At 56.3% G+C, this 25,689-nt stretch overlaps 1 protein-coding gene across 2 annotated transcripts in view; it reads right to left on the bottom strand.

Annotated features, from left to right (window-relative positions):
• The window catches only part of LOC141054984 (protein mono-ADP-ribosyltransferase PARP14-like), a 58,917-nt gene extending 36,228 nt beyond the window's left edge, over positions 1-22,689 (bottom strand). The window contains exons 1-2 of one of the 2 annotated variants that reach the window (XM_073551909.1): positions 22,349-22,689; positions 16,147-16,268 (exon numbers count right to left, since the gene is read on the bottom strand). In XM_073551909.1, the coding sequence (XP_073408010.1) occupies positions 16,147-16,268; positions 22,349-22,538 (312 nt within the window). In that variant the 5' untranslated portion in view covers positions 22,539-22,689. The remainder of the gene's footprint in view (positions 1-16,146; positions 16,269-22,348) is intronic. The other variant, XM_073551910.1, reaches the window with a different exon arrangement.
• Positions 22,690-25,689: the final 3,000 nt, after the last annotated feature.

The following is a 25,689-nucleotide window of genomic DNA, read 5'->3' as shown; positions in this document are numbered from 1 at the left end:
TGGCTTTTTTATGTCTCGGGGTAAGAAGTGGGGTCTTCCTGGGTCTCCTACCATACAGTCCCTTTTCATTCAGACGCCGACGGATAGTACGGGTTGACACTGTTGTACCCTCGGACTGCAGGGCAGCTTGAACTTGTTTGGATGTTAGTCGAGGTTCTTTATCCAACATCCGCACAATCTTGCGTTGAAATCTCTTGTCCATTTTTCTTTTCCGTCCACATCTAGGGAGGTTAGCCACAGTGCCATGGGCTTTACACTTCTTGATGACACTGCGCACGGTAGACACAGGAACATTCAGGTCTTTGGAGATGGACTTGTAGCCTTGAGATTGCTCATGCTTCCTCACAATTTGGTTTCTCAAGTCCTCAGACAGTTCTTTGGTCTTCTTTCTTTTCTCCATGCTCAATGTGGTACACACAAGGACACAGGACAGAGGTTGAGTCAACTTTAATCCATGTCAGCTGACTGCAAGTGTGATTTAGTTATTGCCAACACCTGTTAGGTGCCACAGGTAAGTTACAGGTGCTGTTAATTACACAAATTAGAGAAGCATCACATGATTTTTCCAACAGTGCCAATACTTTTGTCCACCCTCTTTTTTAAGTTTGGTGTGGAATTATATCCAATTTGGCTTTAGGACAATTCTTTTTGTGTTTTTTCATTTAAGACAAATTAAATGAAGATAATAATACCAAAGAATTTGTGTTTGCAATCATTTTCAGGAAGAAACTGAGTATTATCTGACAGAATTGCAGGGGTGTCAATACTTTTGGCCACAACTGTATATAAATGCACCTTTGCTTTTTACTTATTTAGTTACAGCAGGTTTATGATCATTTTGGCTCTTGTAGGTTTTGTATGCTTTATGGCCAATGTGAACCTGCGTTTGTGTGCTGCATCTATACCAACTCAAACCAAGCTCAATTACAATGTGCAGGTGGTGGGAGATGTGGACCTGTCGCCCGGTCACATTCCCATGTGGGAGGTGATCACCAAATATCATTGTTACACTCCAAACATAGGAATATAGAGAGTGAAGATAAATAGCCACTACTCGTACGCCTATGGCTCCATGTCTATGGCCCGGTCATTGTGGAGACCCCACATATTACTGAGCGCCCCCCATCAATCATGGAGGCCTCAGCACAGGTCTCGTCCTCATTCAGTGACCTTAGCAGAGGACGTCGCTGGCCCAGATGACATCTTGGGAGTTTCATATTGTCTTTTGATAGCTCATCCTGACTATAGACGGCTGCGGATAGAGGAGTCTGAAGTAATGTACATGGGATTGGAGTGCAACAATGATATTTGGTGATCACCTCCCACACGGGAATATAACCGGGTCACAGGGTCACGTCTCCGACCACATGTACATTGTAATAATATATATACACAGATGGATTACTAGCTGTCTGCCGACCTGGATGTGTGGGGGGTGATGCCCGCTGCCGCTAACATTGAGAGGAGGAGCGGATAATGGGAGTATTCATCAGAAGCTCCTGCACTCTAAACAAATAATAAAAAAAAACCCCTGCCTGGGTTCCCCTGTATTTTTGCTAACCAGCCAAGCAAAACTCACAGACCGACCCTAAGCTGTCAGCTTCAGCAAGGCTGGTTATCAAGAATAATTTAAAATAAAAAAATGGCGTGGGATCCCCCCTTTTTTGACAACCAGCCTTGCTAAAGCAGACAGCTGGGGGCTTGTATTCTCAGGCTGGTAAGAGGCCATGGATATTGACCCCCCCAGCCTAAAAACACTAACCTGCAGCTGCCCAGGAAAGGCACATCTATTAGATGCACCAATTCTGGCACCATGCCCGGCTCTTCCCACATGCCCTGTAGCGGTGGCAAGTGGGGTTCATATTTGTAGGGTTGATGTCACCTTTGTACTGTCCAGTGACATCAAGCCCACGACTTAGTAATGGAGAGGCATCTATAAGACACCTCCATTACTAATCCTATAGTTATATGGTAAATAAAGACACAGCCAGAATAAAGTCCTGTATTAGCAATAAGACTAAACAAAAAAAACCTAACAACCATATCCCTTACCTGTGCATCATTCTGTCCCACGCTGTAATCCATGTCTGGGGATAAACAGTTTTCAACCTGGACAGTGCCAAGATGCGACCGTCCCTGCTGAGAACCACTGGTGACTGAGCGGCCTCAGAAACCGGCAGTGACGACATTGAGGTTACATCCACTCACTGAGGCTGCGTTCCCAGCCGGGCTGAACTGCGGTGACCTCGGTGAGATCCCCGCTAGCATTGTTAGAAAGCCTGACGCTGCATAGGCTTGTTCACTGCAGTTCAGGGGCCCGGCTGGGAACACAGTACATATATTTTTAATGTATGTTTTTGTTATTACAACTACAAGTTTTATAAAATTAAAGGGGTTGTCCGGGTTTTTCACATAATCTCAGTGCATATCTGGGCTGCAGAATGCTGACAATAAGTAATTTACCTTCTGTGGCCAGTTTGCAGGGTTTCCAAGATATGATCTCTTGCTTCTAAGAAAAATATCCGGGGGCGTTCTGGCATTGAAATGAAAACTGGTCGTTTCCTCCTCACTAGTTTCACTTTCCATAGATCACTGTTCAGCGTGTGTCTGGGGGAGGAGCAGCTCTCTGCAGTGAGGCTGCTAGAGGGGGAGGTTTTGTTACTGTGTGATGAGGGCTTCATGTGGTCGGGGAGGGCCTGTAGCTATGAAGGGTGGGGTTGTTGCTATAGAGGACATGTTTTTAGTAGAGTAGGAGGAAACGACCTGTTCTCATTTCAATGCCAGAACACACCCCCCCTGGACGTTTTTCAAGAAGCAAGAGATCATATCTTGGAAACCCTGCAAACTGGCCACAGAAGGTAAATTACTTATTGTCAGCATTCTGCAGCCCAGATATGCACTGAGATTATGTGAAAACATGGATTTTTGTGAGTACTCACCGTAAAATCCTTTTCTCCGAGACGCTCATTGGGGGACACAGAGACTGTGGGTGTGTGCTTCTGCCGTCTGGAGGCCGACACTAAGTGTACAAAAAAAGAGTTAGCTCCTCCTCCGCCGCATACACCCTCGCCCCTAGGCCGGGCGTAACTCAGTTTAGTGCATAAGCAGTAGGAGAACGCGCCTTAAACTCAGGCAAGAAACTATATGTCTGAAAAAGGGGCCACCCTAAACCTTGTACAAGGATTTGTAAAACTCAAAATAAGTAAAAGCCAACTGGCTGATAGGGTGGGTGCTGTGTCCCCCAATGAGCGTCTCGGAGAAAAGGATTTTACGGTGAGTACTCACAAAAATCCATGTTTCTCCTTCGTCTCATTGGGGGACACAGAGACTGTGGGACGTCCTAAAGCAGTCCTCTGGGCGGGATCTTAACTCACCCAATCCATGCTAATTTGCGCCCCTGATTAGAGGTGCGCAACTGCTGCCTGGAGAATCTTTCTTCCCAGGCTTGCATCCGAGGATGCCTGGGTATGTACGTTATAATGCTTGACAAACGTATGTAAACTGGACCAGGTAGCTGCTTTGCATACCTGCTCCGCTGAAGCCTGGTGTCGTAGTGCCCATGAGGCACCCACTGCCCGTGCCGAGTGAGCCTTGATCCCTGCCGGAACTGGCGTGCCACTGATTTGATAAGCTTCTTGGACCGTCAGGCGAACCCATCTGGCCAAAGTCGCTCTGGACGCAGCGAGCCCCTTCCGCCGTCCCTCTGGAACCACGAATAGAGAGTCTGTCTGGCGGAATGGCGCCGTCCTCGCCACATACCTCCTAAGAGCTCTTACCAGATCCAGAGTGTGCAAAGCCTTCTCTACCCTGTGCACCGGTGCCGGGCAAAACGAGGGTAAGACGATGTCTTCGTTGATATGAAATGCAGACACAACCTTCGGCAAGAAGGGGGGAGCTGGCCTTAAAACTACCTTATCCTTATAAAAGGTTAGGAACGGTGGTTTACAAGATAAGGCCGCCAATTCCGAAACCCGCCTAATAGACGTTATGGCTACTAGAAAAACGACCTTTCTGGACAGGTAAGGTAAGGAGACCTCTTGCAATGGTTCGAAAGGGGCCTCCTGAAGGGCTCTGAGCACCAAATTCAGGTCCCATGATTCCGTCGGCGCCTTATAGGGGGCTACTAAATGTGCGACCCCCTGCATAAACGTCCTAACCTGCCAGACGGAAGCGACTTTTCGTTGGAAAAGTACCGACAGGGCCGAGATTTGCGTTCTGAGGGAACTCGGGGCCAACCCTGCGTCCAGCCCTGCCTGTAGAAAAGCCAGTACGTTGGGGATCGAAAAAACCAGAGGAGCCACTTCACGATCCCTACACCAACGGAAGAATACTTCCCAAGTCCGATGATACACCCTCGCCGAGGAAGGCTTTCGGGCACTCACCATCGTGGCCGCCACATCGCGTCTGAATCCTGCCTGTGTTAACAGCCAAGATTCAATGGCCACGCCGTCAAACACAGGGCCCCTAAGTTCGGATGGCAGATCGGCCCTTGGGACAGTAAGTCCGGCCGATCTGGAAGACGCCAGGGTACGTCCACCACTAGTTGGACCAGATCTGCGTACCAGGCCCGCCGGGGCCAGTCTGGGGCCAGCAGAATTGCTGGAACCTTCTCTCTCCTTATTTTCCTGATAACTCTTGGAAGCAGCGGCAGCGGGGGGAACAAGTACGGGAGACGAAACTGGCTCCACGGGAGCACCAGTGCGTCTGCTGCGATTGCCTGCGGATCGAGGGATCGAGCGACAAACCTTAGTACCTTGGCATTCTCTCTGGATGCCATAAGGTCCACGTCTGGTGTCCCCCACCGTTGGCAGATCTGCTGAAAGATCTCGGGGTGCAGGGACCATTCCCCTGCCGCAACCCCCTGTCGGCTGAGAAAATCTGCCGCCCAGTTTTCGACTCCTGGAATGTGCACCGCTGAAATTACCACGCGGTTCTTCTCCGCCCAACGTAGTACCAGTCCGACCTCGCGCATGGCTGCCTGGCTGCGCGTGCCCCCTTGATGGTTGACATATGCTACTGCTGTAGCATTGTCCGTCTGGATGCGCACCGGCCGGTGTCTCAGGAAACACTGGAAATGTCGTAGGGCCAATCGTATTGCCCGTATCTCCAGAATGTTGATCGGGAGAATTACCTCCTGAACCGACCATCGCCCCTGGGCTATGTGACTCTGGAAAACTGCTCCCCAACCCTGCAGGCTTGCATCGGTCGTCACCACCAACCATTGTTCCGGGGGAAAGGGCCTCCCCTGGACCAGAGACGAGTCGCGAGTCCACCACCGGAGTGAACCCCGTACTAGCGGAGACAATTTGCACCGATGACTGAGAGACAGCAGCCTCCGGTCCCATGCTGTCAAGAGCGCATGCTGAAGCGGACGGAGATGGAACTGGGCAAACGGGATTGCTTCTATCGCCGCCACCATTCTGCCCAACACACTCATGCCATACCGGATGGATCTGGAGCCCGGCTGTAGAAGGTTCCGTATCCCTTGCTTGATTTTTTGCGCCTTGTCCTGAGGGAGGATCACCAGCCCCCGGGAGGTGTCGAAAATCATGCCCAGGAACACGATTTTTTGGGCTGGAATCAAGGACGACTTGCTCCAATTGATCAGCCAGCCCAGACGGGCCAGGGTATCCAGAGTAATATTGACATTGTCCTGGCACTCCTGAAACGACGGCCCCTTTACCAAAAGGTCGTCCAGGTAAGGTAACACCGTTATGCCCCGTGCATGCAGGATGGCCATAACCACCGCCATTATCTTTGTAAAGACTCTGGGGGCAGTGGCCAGACCAAAGGGCAGAGCCACGAATTGGAAGTGACGTCCTCCGATCGCAAATCGCAGGAACCTCTGGTGTGGGGGGAATATCGGAATATGCAGATATGCATCCTGCACATCGATTGAGGCCAGGAATTCCCCTGGATCCATGGCTGCAATGACCGAGCGGAGGGATTCCATCCGGAATCGCCTGACCCTGATGAATCTGTTTAGGATCTTTAGATCCAGAACCGGCCTCACAGTCCCGTCCTTTTTGGGGACCGAAAAAAGATTGGAGTAAAACCCCTGCGACTCTTCGCCCTGCGGCACTGGGGCGATAACCCCTTTGTGCTCTAGCGTCGTTACAGCCTGTAACAAACTCTCCGCCTGCGAATCTGTCTTGGAAAGTCGCGAACGGAAGAATCGCTGTGGTGGCCGTCCGACAAACTCTATCTTGTACCCGGACGATACAAGTTCTGCCACCCAAGTGTCGCGTGTCACTGCGACCCAAACGTGGCTGAACCTTAGTAGGCGTCCGCCCACCCTGTCGTCCGTAGGTACGGAGCGCCTCCAGTCATTTAGCTGGAGGCTTTTGGGGCTTGGCCCCCTTCGCTCTGGGTAAATGGCCTCGGCCTCTACCCAGCGGATTGGCCCTGTAAGAGACTTGTTTTTCCCTACTCTGGCCATCGTTTGCGGAGGAGTATGTCCTGGCCGGAGTCCCCCCCCAGGGGCTACGAAAGGGTCGAAAACGCCTTTGCGTTTGCCTGAATGCCGGGCAACTTCTCTGCTGCGGAAGGAAACTACTCTTCCCCCCTGTGGCTTCTGAGATAAGCCTATCCAGCTTCTCACCGAACAATCGATTGCCCTGAAAAGGCAATGAGGTCAAGGATTTTTTAGAGATAGAATCCGCTTTCCACAGCCTCAGCCATAATGCACGCCTAATGGCGATCGCATTCGCCGCTGCCACCGCCGAACACTCGGCCGCGTCCAGTGAGGCGCTGACAAGATAATCACTTGCCCCTGACATCTGATTTGCCACCTCTAAGACCTCCGCGGGCAGATCCCTGTCCTGGAGGGCCTTATACAGAGCTTCCCCCCACGAAACCATGGCTTTAGCCACCCAAGTCGCCGCAAAGGAGGGGGCCAGAGCCGACCCTGCTGCCTCATATACCGAGCGGGCAAGCCCGTCCATGAGGCGATCAGTTGGGTCCTTAATAGAGGAAACACTGGGTATTGACAATAGCGACCTAGATGCTAAACGTGACACGGGAGGGTCCACTACTGGCGACTCTACCCAAGCCTTATGGAGCTCAGGAGGAAACGGATACTTTGCCTGTAGCGCTTTTTGCATTGCAAAGCGCTTATCCGGGTGATCTCTATGTTTCTGGACTAGCTCCTCAAACTCCGGATGCGTGGCAAATCTTCTATGTGGTCGCCTGGATTTCTTAAAAGAGACCTTGTGACCTGAGGCTGTGGGCACATCGTCCTCGATCTCTAATGTCTGGTTGACTGCCTCAATGAGACTGTCCACCGAATCCTGGAACCCCAGACTTTCTAGATTCCAGGCTCCTTCCTCCTCTCCTTCATCCTGATCGCTCCCAGAGCTCAGTGACGGGGAACGGGATGCCCTAATACCCGCCGCCGAAGCCCCGGAGGGTCCGGCCGACGGAGAACGAACCCTCTTGATATGAGCTTGCCTGGTACTGGAGCGACCTCTAATGGTTGGAGGGTCCTGAGACGAGGACGAGCTCTCTTCCGCTGGCAGACCCCCCTCCCTGCTCCCGCCCGGGCCCTGAAGGGATTCAATTGCCCTTGTAAGGGACAGCATAGACTGCGATAAGGACACCGCCCATTCCGGGGGGTCCTGACCCCTTGGTTCAGAAACAGTGGGGGGCTCCTGGGCGCGCTCCGACTCACAGGCTTCACAATATTTACCCGCCTGTGCCTTTGGCAGCCTGACCCCACAGGACACGCAAACCGCGTAAAGGAAAGAGTGAGCTTTTCCTTTTGCAGACATACTTGCACAGGCTGAAGGCAGAGTAGAAGGAGGAGGAGGGTAACCTCTTCCCTGACAAGCAGCGTGGTTCTCCAAACGGAGTTACACTCACCCACCGGCTCCTTGCGTGGATGCGATGTGTTAGGGCGGAAGTCTCTCCGGGATCTGCGCCTCTGACCTCCTGCCCTATATCGCGCGTCTCCACCATCGCCGCTGTCACCGCCGCGTCAGCGGGCGGGACTTCCGGCTACCACCGGAAGTCAGCGGGCGGGACTTCCGGCTACCACCGGAAGTCGGCGCGCGGCCTCGCGCGATACTCGCGCCCTCCTACAGTGGGGCCGCGGCCGCCGGCGGGCTTCCGGCCGCGATACACGCGGCGTGCGGAGCCCGGGTGCAACGCCCTGGCTACCGCTACCCACCAGCGCCAACTTGCGGTGCGCTCCAGGAGCGGATCCCCCATATACTAAACAGGTGAGCAGGGCCATCCGTCGTGCAGGCGCGCGGGGGGGGGGGGCTCTGTCGGTCTTACTCGCGGCCTCTTCCCCCTGTACGCTCTCACCTGCGCCTCCGATTCAACCCCCTGGACTCACTACCAAGGGGTGGACGGGTCCTCCATACACTGCTGTTGTAGGAGAGTAGCAACGCGGAGGCTGACCCCTGGTTCTGCTCACACGTGCTCCTGATGAAGTTGTGGGGAAACCGAGTCCTCTAATCAGGACGCGTTGCCCCTCTTTCGTTAAAAAATAGATGTCTGGAAAAAAGTCCCAGATGTGTCCCTCGGTGCGGGAGAGGACACGTGGAGGGTTACTCACACGTGGTCGCCCGTTGGTGATTTGGGGAGATCGGATCCTCTCTATAGGATCCGTCGCCCCTATCTTATCTTCATAGAAAAAAGGGAGGAAAAAAAAAAAAAAAATCTAGTCTGGAACTCCAGACTGCGTGTGCCTCCATCAGACACTAAGCAAAAACTGGGTTACGCCCGGCCTAGGGGCGAGGGTGTATGCGGCGGAGGAGGAGCTAACTCTTTTTTTGTACACTTAGTGTCGGCCTCCAGACGGCAGAAGCACACACCCACAGTCTCTGTGTCCCCCAATGAGACGAAGGAGAAAGCCCGGACAACCCCTTTAAGGATTTTTCAAGCAGTGACACCATCCGAGTTATGCTTCTTTTTTTACAAATTTTAACACACCGAGTTGACAAGTCTGGCCATCACTGCTCTAATGGATAGCAGCCGCAGTCCCATCCCAGCTTGCCTAAGATCGGTGACAGATTTATGGCCGGTAGAGATAACCTGTCACTTCCAGCGTCAGCCTTTCACAAAGAGCAAACAGAGGACTTAAAAATCTTCAAGAAAAAAGTCGCCAAGCGGTGGTGCAAGCGCAAAACGAGACCAATGACAAGCCGAGATCTCATTCTGCACATGCGCCACCTCCAGCGCCATTTTCCTGAAGACCGCTGGAGGCCGATCTGCGTATGCACTGGTGCCATTTTCATGAAGACCGCCACCAGCTGAATCTGCAAGAGCGCCATCCACAGCTAGGACAGCGCCAGCACAAGATTTAAATAACCAAGATAATGAGCGCAACATAGGCAGCGGAGGGGCCGTGGCCGAGCCGAAGACCCACAGGTCCTGCCCACAGGTGCGGCCCACCAGTCCGAAGCACAAGGAGATCAGGAAAACTAAATGTATTGTGCGGATTTAACGAAAACCAGGCTGCAGATTTTTCCACTGAATGTATGTGATCAGTCAGTATGCCAGCGCCATTCTGCACATACCCTTAGTTTAATACAGACATTCCTGCTGACTGTTTCCCTTTAATAGAGCGCTAGCCTTCAGCATTCACTATGATAACCATGGGACGGTTTATAAATTTGCAATTGTATCTGTAACATCCAGTAATGACGTGCAGCAGCATCACTGACCGCCGCTCGCGGCACGACCAGCATGTCACGAGGTGTCAGCGGGGGCTTGTGGGGACTGAAGAAGAATAATGAGCAAGAAATGAGCCGATAAAGACTCAGGAGGCGCAAAGTCACGGTGATCAATGGGCCAGACAGGGCCACAACACTTATTAGGGGACGGGCCAATTTGGTTTCTTTTTCCGCTATCAGTTATGTCTCCTGAGGAGTCTGAGGAATGGCGAAACGCGTGGAGACATCGGCCGCTATTGGCTGCTCCTTTGTCAGTGTGTCACCATCACATATTTATCTGGTAGTGACATAATTATTGGAGGCTCATTATTATTTATGGATTGTGGGCGTTTTCCTCTGTGAATGTCTCGGATCGTGATCTGGGGAGACATTCGGATGAGCCGCAGAAATAACATGACATCACTTCAGATCATGGGAGAAATCCCTCGTTCCGTGAAGCTTTAATATTGGGGATTTGACATCAGTAAATACCAGTATAGTGCGGAGCAGCAACGGCTGAACGTATGGCCACCATACGGTGCTGAAATAATACTGCTACACAGTGCTGAAGTAATCTAACCATAGCGTTCTCCACTCTGAGCACCATGCACTGATCAAATAATACCACCACACAGTGCTGACATACCACCACTACCACCCTACGGTGTTCTCACAACACTACCGTGTATTGCTCAAATAATATCACCATACACTGGATCTATAATACCACCATACAGTACTACAAGAATATCACATTAAAGTGCTCAAATAACAAAACCATGAAGTGCTCAAATTATATGATCATACAGTGCTCAACTATAATCACCATCAGTGCCAAAATACTATTTCCATACAATACCTTGCAAAGCTCAAATAATACCACCACACAGTGCCATGGAGAGCGCTAATAATACTAATAATACTAAGATACAGTGCTCAAATACCACCACAAACTGGTCAAACAAGACCACCATATATTACCGCATGGTGTCTAAAGAATACCACAATACGCTGCTCAGATAATACCACCAATCAGTACCACACAAAATTATACCAATATACAATGCTCAAATACACGGGTATTACTTCATAACCCATGACGGCACCACGAGAGAGGGATCCGCCCTTCAAGGACAGGAAACCTTCAAGATAAAAGGGCGGCTCCTCTCTCCGCATCAGTTGTGCTACAGAGCATGAGGGGAACTCGGCAGATTAGTGTACACGCAAAATAATACATCCATTTATACATTCGATTATAGTTACTAACACCCAAGGGAGCGTCTTAACTAGAAAAATTCACCGAACAAAAGTGGTGATCAAAAGTAGGGCAGGCACATAAGGGTGCCGTCATGGGGTACGAGAAAACCCATTACCAGGTAAGTAATACCCGTGCTTTTCAGTCACCCATGACGGCACCACGAGAGAATTTCACTTATAACCTTTAGGGAGGGACCACCGCCTGCAGAACCCTTCTCCCGAATGCGAGGTCAGAAGAGGAAGACAGATCTAACCTAGAGAGTCTGAAGAAATCATCCAAAATAGCAAATGCCTAATAGACACACACGCTTCAAAAGTAGTACATCCAAAACCAAAAAAGATGAAGCAGAGTCTAAAAATTCAAGCTTTATTAGAACAGGATTATAAAATATCTCAAGAAAAACATGTTACAGATCAAATGGAGGACATAACAAACAGCCGCACCTTGGGGTGAACAGCAATGCTCCATATATGCAACGATAGAAATGCTCTCATAGGAGCTTTTGCAAAGAAGAACCATATGCAGACAAGCCTAAAATAGGACCAAAATGGCACAAAGGTATGCTGGAGATAATAAAATATAGGACAAGAGAAGAGCCAAATTCAGGATAACCGAGTGCTGGGCTACATGGAATCAATATGCGCTTATGCAAAAAAGAAATAATAGAAACCCAGTACAAATCTCCAAACAGACGGTAACAAGAAGCGGCTGCGAGAGCACATTCGATTCCATGTAGCCCAGCACTCGGTTAGCCTCAGTTTGGCTCTTCTCTTGTCCTATTTTTTATTATCTCCAGCATACCTTTGTGCCATTTTGGTCCTATTTTAGGCTTGTCTGCATATGGTTCTTCTTTGCGTAAACTCCTATGAGAGCATTTCTATCGTTGCATATATGGAGCATTGCTGTTCACCCCAAGGTGCGGCCACCTGTTTGTTATGTCCTCCATTTGATCTGTAACATGTTTTTCTTGAGATATTTTATAATCCTGTTCTAATAAAGCTTGAATTTTTAGACAGTGCTTCATCTTTTTTCGTTCTGGATGTAGTGTCTGAAGAAAGTAGAAGGAGAGGACCAAGTGGCCACCTTACAAGTTTGGTTGATGGAGGCATCTGCTCTCTGCCCAGGACGTCGCCATGGCTCTCGTGAAATGGGCCTTCAGACCTTCAGGAATAGCCCTGCCTGCACTGACATAAGCTAGCTTTATGGCGTCTCTCACCCACTTTACTGGTTATTTGGATATTTTAAGACCCCTCCTCGACCCCTGAAAAGGACACAAACAGGGCCCTCAGCTTCCTCCAGGGCTCTGCTACTTCTAAATAAGGCAGGAGGCACCGCCTAACATCTAAGGAATGTCATCTTTCCTCTTTTTGGTTGCTGGACTAGGACAGAAGGACGGTAGCACTATTTCCTGAGCCCTGTGGAATCTTGTCACCACCTTGGGGAGGCAAGACGGGTCTAATCTCAACACCGTCCTCCATGACCTGTGTGTAGGGAGGGTCTGCTGACCAGGCCTGTGAATCACCTATCCTGAGTGCATCTAATAAGGCTGTTTTCAGTGAAATCACTGAGACCGAGTCTAATGGCTCAAAGGGACTTTCTGCCAATGCTGATAAAACCAAACTCAGATCCCATGGAGGAGGTCTCGGAGGTGGAACTGAGCTAGATCTACTACAGGCCCTAATGGACCTGGCCACCCAGCTATCATTTGCCAGGTCACAATCATGTAAGGCTCGCAGAGCTGGAACCTGTACCTTAAGGGAACTGCTAGGCCAAGCTCTAGCCCAGTGGTTCCCAAACTCCAGTCCTCGCGGACGTCTACAGGTCATGTTTTCAGGATTTCCGTAGTGTTACACAGGTGAGAAAATTCCTGATGCCTTGATGATACTTCCATCACCTGTGAAATACTAAGGAAATCCTGAAGACATGACCTGTTGGGGTCTGCGAGGACTGGAGTTTGGGAACCACTGCGCTAGCCCCTTCTGAAGGAATTCCAGTATGGACTCTAACGGGATCTCCTGCACTGGCCCCGAGAAGGAGAAGAATTTTCTCCAGATCCTCCCATAAATTCTAGTGGTTACTGGCTTTCAGCTACTAAGAATGGTGGAGACCAGACCTGCCGAGAAACCTTTCTCCTCTAAGGCTGTGTTCACACGTTCAGGATTTTTCGCGTTTTTTTTTTTGTTATTGCGATTTTTCCCCTGCAAAAACGCATACATTAAGCATCCTATCATTAGAATGAAATCCACAATTTTTGAGCCCATGATGCGTTTTTTTCCGGAAAAAAAAAAAAACGCAATGCGAAAAAAACGCAGCATGTTCATTAATTTTGCAGAAAATCTGCGGATTTCATTGTATTAAGATGCTCTGGAAAAAAAATGCAAAAAAAAAAAACAAAAAACAATTTCCTGGGATGGTGTCGTTTTTTTCTCAGGAAATTTCTGCATACGTGTGCACATAGCCCAACGGTGACCTCAGATTCCATCTACAAATTGCCCCTTCAGAGAGAAAGAGGACTTGAACTCTATAGCGCCACCTGTTGGTCGTAGCGATCCTACAAGTCACAATCAACCCTTTAACGAGTCTTGTAATGAGAGTTGGAATAAAAGCCAGCGCTGGCATGTCTCTCTCCACAAGGCGAAACCTTACCCCCTAGACCTCAGTCCAGAGCCTCTCACCTAGCCAAATCAGTTCTCACACTTTGCACTGACGAGGGCCAATAGCCCGAAACACCGTGTCTGCAAATTGAGATTCTGATTTGGCTTTTATCCTAAGTCATATTACTAGACTCGATAAAGGGGTGATTGTGACTTGTAGGATCACTACTACCAACAGGTGGCGCTATAGAGTTCAAGTCCTCTTCCTCTCCGAAGAGGCAATTTGCATATTAAATTTCCCAGAGGAGCATTGCACAGCGAATAAGCCTCCTTACCTTGACAAGCCAGAGCTGGTATGTCAACGCTGCACAAGAAGAAACCTCACCGCTTAGCTCTCAAATTCCCAGCTGTTAAATGCAGCCTGGACATCTGAGGATGGAGGAAGGGCCCCTGTGACAGGAGATCTTGGTCCTCCTGGACGACCCATGGATCTGTTACAGACATTGCTCTTAGCCAGTAGAACCAAGGCCTCTTTGGCCAAAACGGAGCTATTAGGATTACTGTGGCTCTGTCCTCCCTGATCCTCCTTAAGACTGAAGGTATGAGGCATATTGGAGGGAAGGCGTAGAGGAGCCGCGGTGCCCACTCCATCCTGAAGGCATCTGCTGCATGCGGTCTGTCTGTGGGGTCAAGGAACAGAACGTCTGGACCCTCCTGCTGTCTCCTGAGGCAAAGAGGTCTATCTGGGGCCGACTCCACATCTCCACAATCTGGTTGAACATGGCTTTTTTTAAGGACCATTCTCCCTGCTTTAGCTGGTTGCGAGGAGGCTGCTTTCACGCTGTCTGTTCCTCGGATTTGCAGGGCCGGTAATGAAAGGAAAGGTCTTCCTGCTAGTAGCTGTTCCTTCCATTAGCGGGCGAGAGCGAGCACCTCCCTGGCGATTTATGTATGCTACTGCAGCTTGATTGTCCGACAGAACTCTCCCATGATGGCCCTGTAGATGTGCTAATAGACCTTTCAGTGCTGTTTCGACCACCAGGAGCTCCCAGTTGTTTCACCAAAGGCTTCTTTCTTCCGGAGTCCAGGCCTGCTGAAGCCACAGGGTGTCCAGGTGATCTCCCCACCCCCAGGGACTGGCGTCCCTTGTATCTATCTCGGACGTCTTGCTGCTGTGCCTGAAGGTGTTTCGGTGAAAGATCCTCCATTCTTGCCGGCTTCCCTGCTTGCGGCTTTCTAAAAAAGACCCCGAGAACCGCCGTCCCCAGGAAAGGGTGCCGCCCCTTCCTGTGTGCCTCTTGGTCCTGCGTGTCACTAGAACACGACGCACGATGACTCCCAGGCCGCGCACGCCACCCCGGCACCGCCGCCTCTGCGCACGTGAGCACAACCCCGGCATTCCACTTCCGGTGCGCGCTGGCTCAACTTCTGATGTGTGCTTTCTGCCATACCGGCCTGCACTCACGAGGACCTCACATCCCTGGAGACTTCTGCCGACCGCAGCTTGGCGGAGGAACTATAGCGACCGTGAGGAGCCTCTGAGCGAAAGGTAAGCCCCGGAACTCCTAGCCTGCGTACCACCTGTAGCACTGTCACGTCGGTGCCGCCAGGGAACAAGGCCCCGGACACTCCACTCTGTGCCCAGCTTTACTCGCTCAGGGAAAAACCTGGCGTCCGAGGAGCCACCAAGACTCTGGCTGTGGCAGACCTGCTCCACGACGACCACCCCAAGCATCATCTTCTCCTGACTTCACCCAGGCACCGATGTGCCCCCCGCGCCTCTTGGCCTGACATAATGCCTCCCCACGCTCGCTCAGGGAGGGCATGAGAAACGTGGCTTCCGAGGCGCTACTGGCACCTGGCGACAGAGGTAACAGACCTCTGCCTGCCAAACCCATCTGCCCCAGTCATCCACTTCTATCTTCCAAGAATTCATCTTGAGGATTCCCCATCAAGGACAGGAAACCAACTGATGCGGAGAGAGCAGCCGCCCTTTTTATCTTGAAGGTTTCCTGTCCTTGAAGGGCGGATCCCTCTCTCGTGGTGCCGTCATGGGTGACTGAAAAAATACCGTTATGCCATGCTTATATTTCACTACCATACAGTGCTCAAGTAATTCCACCATACAGTGTCCAAATAATAACAACATGCATTACTATACAGAGCACAAACACAACAGCACCTGACACTGATCAAATACCGCCATACCATGTAGAAATAGCACCGCCATACAATGCTCACATGATACTACCATGGAGTGCGGAAACAAAGCCCCCACACAGGGCTCCCATCACAGCACTATACAGTGGACCATAATGTGCTTATCCAACCCCAGCGCAGAGCGGACAGGTACCACCGCCACCTGTGAGCGCACCGTACGGGGGACTGTCGCTGGATCAGAGGCATCTACTGACAGTGATTATCCTAGACGGTAGTGATCGGGGGGCGATACTTTATTACCTGCATCTGCTGCTAGTATCCATTTATAGGCCGTCCAGAGGCGGTGACTGACGTGTTGTCCCATCTGCTCTCCGTTTTATTGCTTGTTTTTATCAGTTTCGCATTGAACAGAACACTGCCCCCCCTCCCCCCTCGTGTCCTGATGACTGGTGCCGCCACTCCCTGATGCACTTACTGCTGACACGTCGTGCGCCATGCTGCCGCTCACTGCCGCCACCGACATCACATCCAGCTTCAGCTTCTTGCCACCTGGTAGATTCAACTCGTGAGATTCCTTCTGTAGCACCTGGTCCCGCACTGTAATATTAGAATGCTGCGTAAGTAATAAATAATATGACCGCAATAATACACAAAGACGGCAAACGGACGGAGAGGGGCACTTACCCTCCTCCTCCTCCCTGACCCCGGGGCACTTACCCTCCTCCTCCTCCCTGACCCCGGGGGCAGATACCCTCCTCCTCCTCCCTGACCCCAGGGCACTTACCCTCCTCCCTGACCCGGGGGCAGATACCCTCCTCCTCCTCCTTGACCCCGGGGCACTTACCCTCCTCCTCCTCCCTGACCCCGGGCACTTACCCTCCTCCTCCTCCCTGACCCCGGGGCACTTACCCTCCTCCTCCTCCCTGACCCCGGGGCACTTACCCTCCTCCTCCTCCCTGACCCCGGGGCACTTACCCTCCTCCTCCTCCCTGACCCCGGGGCACTTACCCTCCTCCTCCTCCCTGACCCCGGGGCACTTACCCTCCTCCTCCTCCCTGACCCCGGGGCACTTACCCTCCTCCTCCTCCCTGACCCCGGGGCACTTACCCTCCTCCTCCTCCCTGACCCCGGGGCACTTACCCTCCTCCTCCTCCCTGACCCCGGGGCACTTACCCTCCTCCTCCTCCCTGACCCCGGGGCACTTACCCTCCTCCTCCTCCCTGACCCCGGGGCACTTACCCTCCTCCTCCTCCCTGACCCCGGGGGCAGATACCCTCCTCCTCCTCCCTGACCCCGGGGCACTTACCCTCCTCCTCCTCCCTGACCCCGGGCACTTACCCTCCTCCTCCCTCCTGACCCCGGGCACTTACCCTCCTCCTCCTCCCTGACCCTGGGTACACACTGACCTACTCCTCCCTGACCCCCGGGCACTTACCCTCCTCCTCCCTGACCCCGGGGCACTTACCCTCCTCCTCCTCCCTGACCCCAGGGCACTTACCCTCCTCCTCCTCCCTGACCCCGGGGGCAGATACCCTCCTCCTCCTCCCTGACCGCAGGGCACTTACCCTCCTCCCTGACCCGGGGGCAGATACCCTCCTCCTCCTCCCTGACCCCGGGGCACTTACCCTGCTCCCTGACCCGGGGGCAGATACCCTCCTCCTCCTCCCTGACCCCGGGGCACTTACCCTCCTCCTCCTCCTCCCTGACCCCGTGGCACTTACCCTCCTCCTCCTCCCTGACCCCGGGGCACTTACCCTCCTCCTCCTCCCTGACCCCGGGCACTTACCCTCTTCCTCCTCCCTGACCCTGGGTACACACTGACCTCCTCCTCCCTGACCCCGGGGCACTTACCCTCCTCCTCCTCCTCCCTGACCCCAGGCACTTACCCTCCTCCTCCTCCCTGACCCTGGGTACACACTGACCTCCTCTTCCTCCCTGACCCCGGGGGCACTTACCCTCCTCCCTGACCCCGGGGCACTTACCCTCCTCCTCCCTGACCCCGGGCACTTACCCTCCTCCTCCCTCCTGACCCCGGGCACTTACCCTACTCCTCATCCCTGACCCTGGGTACAAACTGACCTCCTCCTCCCTGACCCCCGGGCACTTACCCTCCTCCTCCCTGACCCCGGGGCACTTACCCTCCTCCTCCTCCCTGACCCCAGGCACTTACCCTCCTCCTCCTCCCTGACCCTGGGTACACACTGACCTCCTCCTCCCTGACCCCGGGAACTTACCCCCCTCCTCCTCCTCCCTGACCCCGGGCACTTACCCCCCTCCTCCTCCTCCCTGACCCTGGGCACTTACCCCCCTCCTCCTCCCTGACCCCGGGGCACTTACCCTCCTCCTCCTCCCTGACCCCAGGCACTTACCCTCCTCCTCCTCCCTGACCCCAGGCACTTACCCTCCTCCTCCTCCCTGACCCTGGGTACACACTGACCTCCTCCTCCCTGACCCCGGGAACTTACCCCCCTCCTCCTCCTCCCTTACCCCGGGCACTTACCCCCCTCCTCCTCCTCCCTGACCCTGGGCACTTACCCCCCTCCTCCTCCCTGACCCCGGGGCACTTACCCTCCTCCTCCTCCCTGACCCCAGGCACTTACCCTCCTCCTCCTCCCTGACCCTGGGTACACACTGACCTCCTCCTCCCTGACCCCGGGAACTTACCCCCCTCCTCCTCCTCCCTGACCCCGGGCACTTACCCCCCTCCTCCTCCTCCCTGACCCTGGGCACTTACCCCCCTCCTCCTCCCTGACCCCGGGCACTTACCCCCCTCCTCCTCCTCCTCCTCCATGACCCTGGGTACACACTGACCTCCTCCTCCCTGACCCCGGGCACTTACCCTCCTCCTCCTCCTCCCTGACCCTGGGTACACACTGACCTCCTCCCTGACCCCCGGGCACTTACCCTCCTCCTCCCTGACCCCGGGGCACTTACCCTCCTCCTCCTCCTCCCTGACCCCAGGCACTTACCCTCCTCCTCCTCCCTGACCCTGGGTACACACTGACCTCCTCCTCCCTGACCCCGGGCACTTACCCACCTCCTCCTCCTCCCTGACCCCGGGCACTTACCCTCCTCCTCCTCCTCCCTGACCCCGGGCACTTACCCCCCTCCTCCTCCTCCTCCCTGACCCTGGGTACACACTGACCTCCTCCTCCCTGACCCCGGGAACTTACCCCCCTCCTCCTCCTCCTCCTCCCTGACCCCCGGGCACTTACCCTCCTCCTCCCTGACCCCGGGCACTTACCCTCCTCCTCCTCCCTGACCCCGGGCACTTACCCTCCTCCTCCCTGACCCTGGGTACACACTGACCTCCTCCTCCCTGACCCCCGGGCACTTACCCTCCTCCTCCTCAGGAGGTACACACTGACCTCCTCCTCCCTGACCCCCGGGCACTTACCCTCCTCCTCCCTGACCCCGGGGCACTTACCCTCCTCCTCCCTGACCCCAGGCACTTACCCTCCTCCTCCTCCCTGACCCCGGGCACTTACCCCCCTCCTCCTCCCTGACCCTGGGTACACACTGACCTCCTCCTCCCTGACCCCGGGAACTTACCCCCCTCCTCCTCCTCCTCCTCCCTGACCCCCGGGCACTTACCCTCCTCCTCCCTGACCCCGGGCACTTACCCTCCTCCTCCTCCATGACCCCAGGCACTTACCCTCCTCCTCCTCCTCCCTGACCCCGGGCACTTACCCTCCTCCTCCCTGACCCTGGGTACACACTGACCTCCTCCTCCCTGACCCCCGGGCACTTACCCTCCTCCTCCCTGACCCCGGGGCACTTACCCTCCTCCTCAGGAGGTACACACTGACCTCCTCCTCCCTGACCCCCGGGCACTTACCCTCCTCCTCCCTGACCCCGGGGCACTTACCCTCCTCCTCCCTGACCCCAGGCACTTACCCTCCTCCTCCTCCCTGACCCTGGGTACACACTGACCTCCTCCTCCCTGACCCCGGGCACTTACCCCCCTCCTCCTCCTCCCTGACCCCGGGCACTTACCCCCCTCCTCCTCCTCCCTGACCCCGGGCACTTACCACCCTCCTCCTCCTCCTCCCTGACCCCGGGCACTTACCCCCCTCCTCCTCCCTGACCCTGGGTACACACTGACCTCCTCCTCCCTGACCCCGGGCACTTACCCTCCTCCCTGACCCTGGGTACACACTGACCTCCTCCTCCCTGACCCCGGGCACTTACCCACCTCCTCCTCCTCCCTGACCCCGGGCACTTACCCACCTCCTCCTCCCTGACCCCGGGGACTTACCCCCCTCCTCCTCCTCCTCCCTGACCCCGGGGCACTTACCCTCCTCCTCCTCCCTGACCCCGGGTCACTTACCCTCCTCCTCCTCCCTGACCCTGGGTACACACTGACCTCCTCCTCCCTGACCCCGGGGCACTTACCCTCCTCCTCCTCCCTGACCCCGGGGCACTTACCCTCCTCCTCCTCCCTGACCCCGGGGCACTTACCCTCCTCCTCCTCCCTGACCCCGGGGCACTTACCCTCCTCCTCCTCCCTCCTGACCCCGGGCACTTACCCTCCTCCTCCTCCCTGACCCTGGGTACACACTGACCTACTCCTCCCTGACCCCCGGGCACTTACCCTCCTCCTCCCTGACCCCGGGGCGCTTACCCTCCTCCTCCCTGACCCCGGGGCACTTACCCTCCTCCTCCTCCCTGACCCCGGGGGCAGATACCCTCCTCCTCCCTGACCCCAGGGCACTTACCCTCCTCCCTGACCCGGGGGCAGATACCCTCCTCCTCCTCCCTGACCCCGGGGCACTTACCCTCCTCCCTGACCCGGGGGCAGATACCCTCCTCCTCCTCCCTGACCCCAGGGCACTTACCCTCCTCCTCCTCCTCCTCCCTGACCCCGGGGCACTTACCCTCCTCCTCCTCCCTGACCCCGGGGCACTTACCCTCCTCCTCCTCCCTGACCCCGGGGCACTTACCCTCCTCCTCCTCCCTGACCCTGGGTACACACTGACCTCCTCCTCCCTGACCCCGGGGCACTTACCCTCCTCCTCCTCCCTGACCCCAGGCACTTACCCTCCTCCTCCTCCCTGACCCCGGGGCACTTACCCTCCTCCTCCTCCCTGACCCCGGGGCACTTACCCTCCTCCTCCTCCCTGACCCCAGGCACTTACCCTCCTCCTCCTCCCTGACCCCGGGGCACTTACCCTCCTCCTCCTCCCTGACCCCAGGCACTTACCCTCCTCCTCCTCCCTGACCCCGGGGCACTTACCCTCCTCCTCCTCCTCCCTGACCCCAGGCACTTACCCTCCTCCTCCCTGACCCTGGGTACACACTGACCTCCTCCTCCCTGACCCCGGGAACTTACCCCCCTCCTCCTCCTCCCTGACCCCGGGCACTTCTCCCCTCCTCCTCCTCCCTGACCCCGGGCACTTACCCTCCTCCTCCCTGACCCCGGGCACTTACCCCCCTCCTCCTCCCTGACCCTGGGTACACACTGACCTCCTCCTCCCTGACCCCGGGCACTTACCCTCCTCCTCCTCCCTGACCCTGGGTACACACTGACCTCCTCCTCCCTGACCCCCGGGCACTTACCCTCCTCCTCCCTGACCCCGGGGCACTTACCCTCCTCCTCCCTGACCCCAGGCACTTACCCTCCTCCTCCTCCCTGACCCTGGGTACACACTGGCCTCCTCCTCCCTGACCCCGGGCACTTACCCACCTCCTCCTCCTCCTCCCTGACCCCGGGCACTTACCCCCCTCCTCCTCCTCCTCCCTGACCCTGGGTACACACTGACCTCCTCCTCCCTGACCCCGGGAACTTACCCCCCTCCTCCTCCTCCTCCCTGACCCCCGGGCACTTACCCTCCTCCTCCTCCCTGACCCCGGGCACTTACCCTCCTCCTCCATGACCCCAGGCACTTACCCTCCTCCTCCTCCATGACCCCAGGCACTTACCCTCCTCCTCCTCCTCCCTGACCCCGGGCACTTACCCTCCTCCTCCCTGACCCTGGGTACACACTGACCTCCTCCTCCCTGACCCCTGGGCACTTACCCTCCTCCTCCCTGACCCCGGGGCACTTACCCTCCTCCTCCTCAGGAGGTACGCACTGACCTCCTCCTCCCTGACCCCCGGGCACTTACCCACCTCCTCCCTGACCCCGGGGCACTTACCCTCCTCCTCCCTGACCCCAGGCACTTACCCTCCTCCTCCTCCCTGACCCTGGGTACACACTGACCTCCTCCTCCCTGACCCCGGGCACTTACCCCCCTCCTCCTCCTCCCTGACCCCGGGCACTTACCCCCCTCCTCCTCCTCCCTGACCCCGGGCACTTACCCTCCTCCTCCTCCTCCCTGACCCCGGGCACTTACCCCCCTCCTCCTCCCTGACCCTGGGTACACACTGACCTCCTCCTCCCTGACCCCGGGCACTTACCCTCCTCCTCCTCCCTGACCCTGGGTACACACTGACCTCCTCCTCCCTGACCCCGGGCACTTACCCCCCTCCTCCTCCATGACCCCAGGCACTTACCCTCCTCCTCCTCCTCCTCCCTGACCCCGGGCACTTACCCTCCTCCTCCTCCTCCTCCCTGACCCCAGGCACTTACCCTCCTCCTCCTCCATGACCCCGGGCACTTACCCTCCTCCTCCTCCTCCTCCATGACCCCGGGCACTTACCCTCCTCCTCCTCCTCCCTGACCCCGGGCACTTACCCTCCTCCTCCCTGAAGTGTATCAGGATATACCCCCGGCTGCCGTCCTCCTCTCGGATCTCACATTCTCCTCCATTAGACTTCTTGTTACTCTGGAAATGCAGCCGGAGTTTGTTCTTCAGCTGCTGCAGGCGGTCGGGGCCCTCGTCCCACTTCAGGGCCACAGGAAACCGGTAGCTGCTGTCCCCCATGCTGCGGAGTGATGGCGGATGCCGCTCGGTCCCGGCTGCGCTTTCGCTTTCGTTTCTGATAAACACGAGCCGCGGTCTCCGCCCTCCGGCACCGTCACTGGGCGGCGGTCACTCAGCCCTGCAGACGATCCGCCGCTGCCGACGATCGCCCAACTGAGGCTCAGCACGGCATAGAGGCAGCGCGGCCGTAAAGCGCGATGTGCTGCCCACAATAACGCTGCAGGGAGGCAAGGCCCGTGTGGCGGACATGGCTGACACCGGAGAACGCTGCAGACAATAGCACGACGCCCGATGTGAGGTGAAATCAGCGATTAGTCAAAGGAAATGGAAGCTGAAAAGCGGAGGAATCAGATGGAGGGCGAGAAAGCGCGACCGTGGCGAAGAGCCGGGCATGGAAGGTGGAATATGGCGGCCATGAGGAGGGCGAGAAAGCGCGACCGTGGCGAAGAGCCGGGCATGGAAGGTGGAATATGGCGGCCATGAGGAGGGCGAGAAAGCGCGACCGTGGCGAAGAGCCGGGCATGGAAGGTGGAATATGGCGGCCATGAGGAGGGCGAGAAAGCGTGACCATGGCGAAGAGCCGGGCATGGAAGGTGGAATATGGCGGCCATGAGGAGGGCGAGAAAGCGCGACCATGGCGAAGAGCCGGGCATGGAAGGTGGAATATGGCGGCCATGAGGAGGGCGAGAAAGCGCGACCGTGGCGAAGAGCCGGGCATGGAAGGTGGAATATGGCGGCCATGAGGAGGGCGATGGCGAAGAGCCGGGCATGGATGGTGGAATATGGCGGCCATGAGGAGGGCGAGAAAGCGCGACCGTGGCGAAGAGCCGGGCATGGAAGGTGGAATATGGCGGCCATGAGGAGGGCGATGGCGAAGAGCCGGGCATGGAAGGTGGAATATGGCGGCCATGAGGAGGGCGAGAAAGCGTGACCGTGGCGAAGAGCCGGGCATGGAAGGTGGAATATGGCGGCCATGAGGAGGGCGAGAAAGCGCGACCGTGGCGAAGAGCCGGGCATGGAAGGTGGAATATGGCGGCCATGAGGAGGGCGAGAAAGCGTGACCATGGCGAAGAGCCGGGCATGGAAGGTGGAATATGGCGGCCATGAGGAGGGCGAGAAAGCGCGACCGTGGCGAAGAGCCGGGCATGGAAGGTGGAATATGGCGGCCATGAGGAGGGCGAGAAAGCGTGACCTTGGCGAAGAGCCGGGCATGGAAGGTGGAATATGGCGGCCATGAGGAGGGCGAGAAAGCGTGACCGTGGCGAAGAGCCGGGCATGGAAGGTGGAATATGGCGGCCATGAGGAGGGCGAGAAAGCGTGACCGTGGCGAAGAGCCGGGCATGGAAGGTGGAATATGGCGGCCATGAGGAGGGCGAGAAAGCGTGACCGTGGCGAAGAGCCGGGCATGGAAGGTGGAATATGGCGGCCATGAGGAGGGCGAGAAAGCGCGACCATGGCGAAGAGCCGGGCATGGAAGGTGGAATATGGCGGCCATGAGGAGGGCGAGAAAGCGCGACCGCGGCGAAGAGCCGGGCATGGAAGGTGGTATATGGCGGCCATGAGGAGGGCGAGAAAGCGCGACCGTGGCGAAGAGCCGGGCATGGAAGGTGGAATATGGCGGCCATGAGGAGGGCGAGAAAGCGTGACCGTGGCGAAGAGCCGGGCATGGAAGGTGGAATATGGCGGCCATGAGGAGGGCGAGAAAGCGTGACCGTGGCGAAGAGCCGGGCATGGAAGGTGGAATATGGCGGCCATGAGGAGGGCAAGAAAGCGCGACCGTGGCGAAGAGCCGGGCATGAAAGGTGGTATATGGCGGCCATGAGGAGGGCAAGAAAGCGCGACCGTGGCGAAGAGCCGGGCATGGAAGGTGGAATATGGCGGCCATGAGGAGGGCGAGAAAGCGTGACCGTGGCGAAGAGCCGGGCATGGAAGGTGGAATATGGCGGCCATCAGGAGGGCGAGAAAGCGCGACCGTGGCGAAGAGCCGGGCATGGAAGGTGGAATATGGCGGCCATGAGGAGGGCGAGAAAGCGCGACCATGGCGAAGAGCCGGGCATGGAAGGTGGAATATGGCGGCCATGAGGAGGGCGAGAAAGCGCGACCATGGCGAAGAGCCGGGCATGGAAGGTGGAATATGGCGGCCATGAGGAGGGCGAGAAAGCGCGACCATGGCGAAGAGCCGGGCATGGAAGGTGGAATATGGCGGCCATGAGGAGGGCGAGAAAGCGCGACCATGGCGAAGAGCCGGGCATGGAAGGTGGAATATGGCGGCCACGTGGAGGGCGAGAAAGCGTGACCGTGGCGAAGAGCCGGGCATGGAAGGTGGTATATGGCGGCCACGAGGAGGGCGAGAAAGCGTGACCGTGGCGAAGAGCCGGGCATGGAAGGTGGAATATGGCGGCCATGAGGAGGGCGAGAAAGCGTGACCGTGGCGAAGAGCCGGGCATGGAAGGTGGAATATGGCGGCCATGAGGAGGGCGAGAAAGCGTGACCGTGGCGAAGAGCCGGGCATGGAAGGTGGAATATGGCGGCCATGAGGAGGGCGAGAAAGCGTGACCGTGGCGAAGAGCCGGGCATGGAAGGTGGAATATGGCGGCCATGAGGAGGGCGAGAAAGCGTGACCGTGGCGAAGAGCCGGGCATGGAAGGTGGAATATGGCGGCCATGAGGAGGGCGAGAAAGCGCGACCGTGGCGAAGAGCCGGGCATGGAAGGTGGAATATGGCGGCCATGAGGAGGGCGAGAAAGCGCGACCGTGGCGAAGAGCCGGGCATGGAAGGTGGAATATGGCGGCCACGTGGAGGGCGAGAAAGCGCGACCGTGGCGAAGAGCCGGGCATGGAAGGTGGAATATGGCGGCCACGTGGAGGGCGAGAAAGCGCGACCGTGGCGAAGAGCCGGGCATGGAAGGTGGTATATGGCGGCCATGAGGAGGGCGAGAAAGCGTGACCGTGGCGAAGAGCCGGGCATGGAAGGTGGAATATGGCGGCCATGAGGAGGGCGAGAAAGCGTGACCATGGCGAAGAGCCGGGCATGGAAGGTGGAATATGGCGACCATGAGGAGGGCGAGAAAGCGCGACCGCGGCGAAGAGCCGGGCATGGAAGGTGGAATATGGCGGCCATGAGGAGGGCGAGAAAGCGCGACCGCGGCGAA

The sequence above is a fragment of the Dendrobates tinctorius genome, unplaced genomic scaffold (genome assembly GCF_039654945.1).
Source record: "Dendrobates tinctorius isolate UK_male_01 unplaced genomic scaffold, ASM3965494v1 ptg000182l, whole genome shotgun sequence".
Taxonomy (NCBI): Eukaryota; Metazoa; Chordata; class Amphibia; order Anura; family Dendrobatidae; genus Dendrobates; species Dendrobates tinctorius.
The sequence above is the reverse complement of the archived record's forward strand: the minus strand, read 5'-3'. Positions and strand labels throughout refer to the sequence as shown.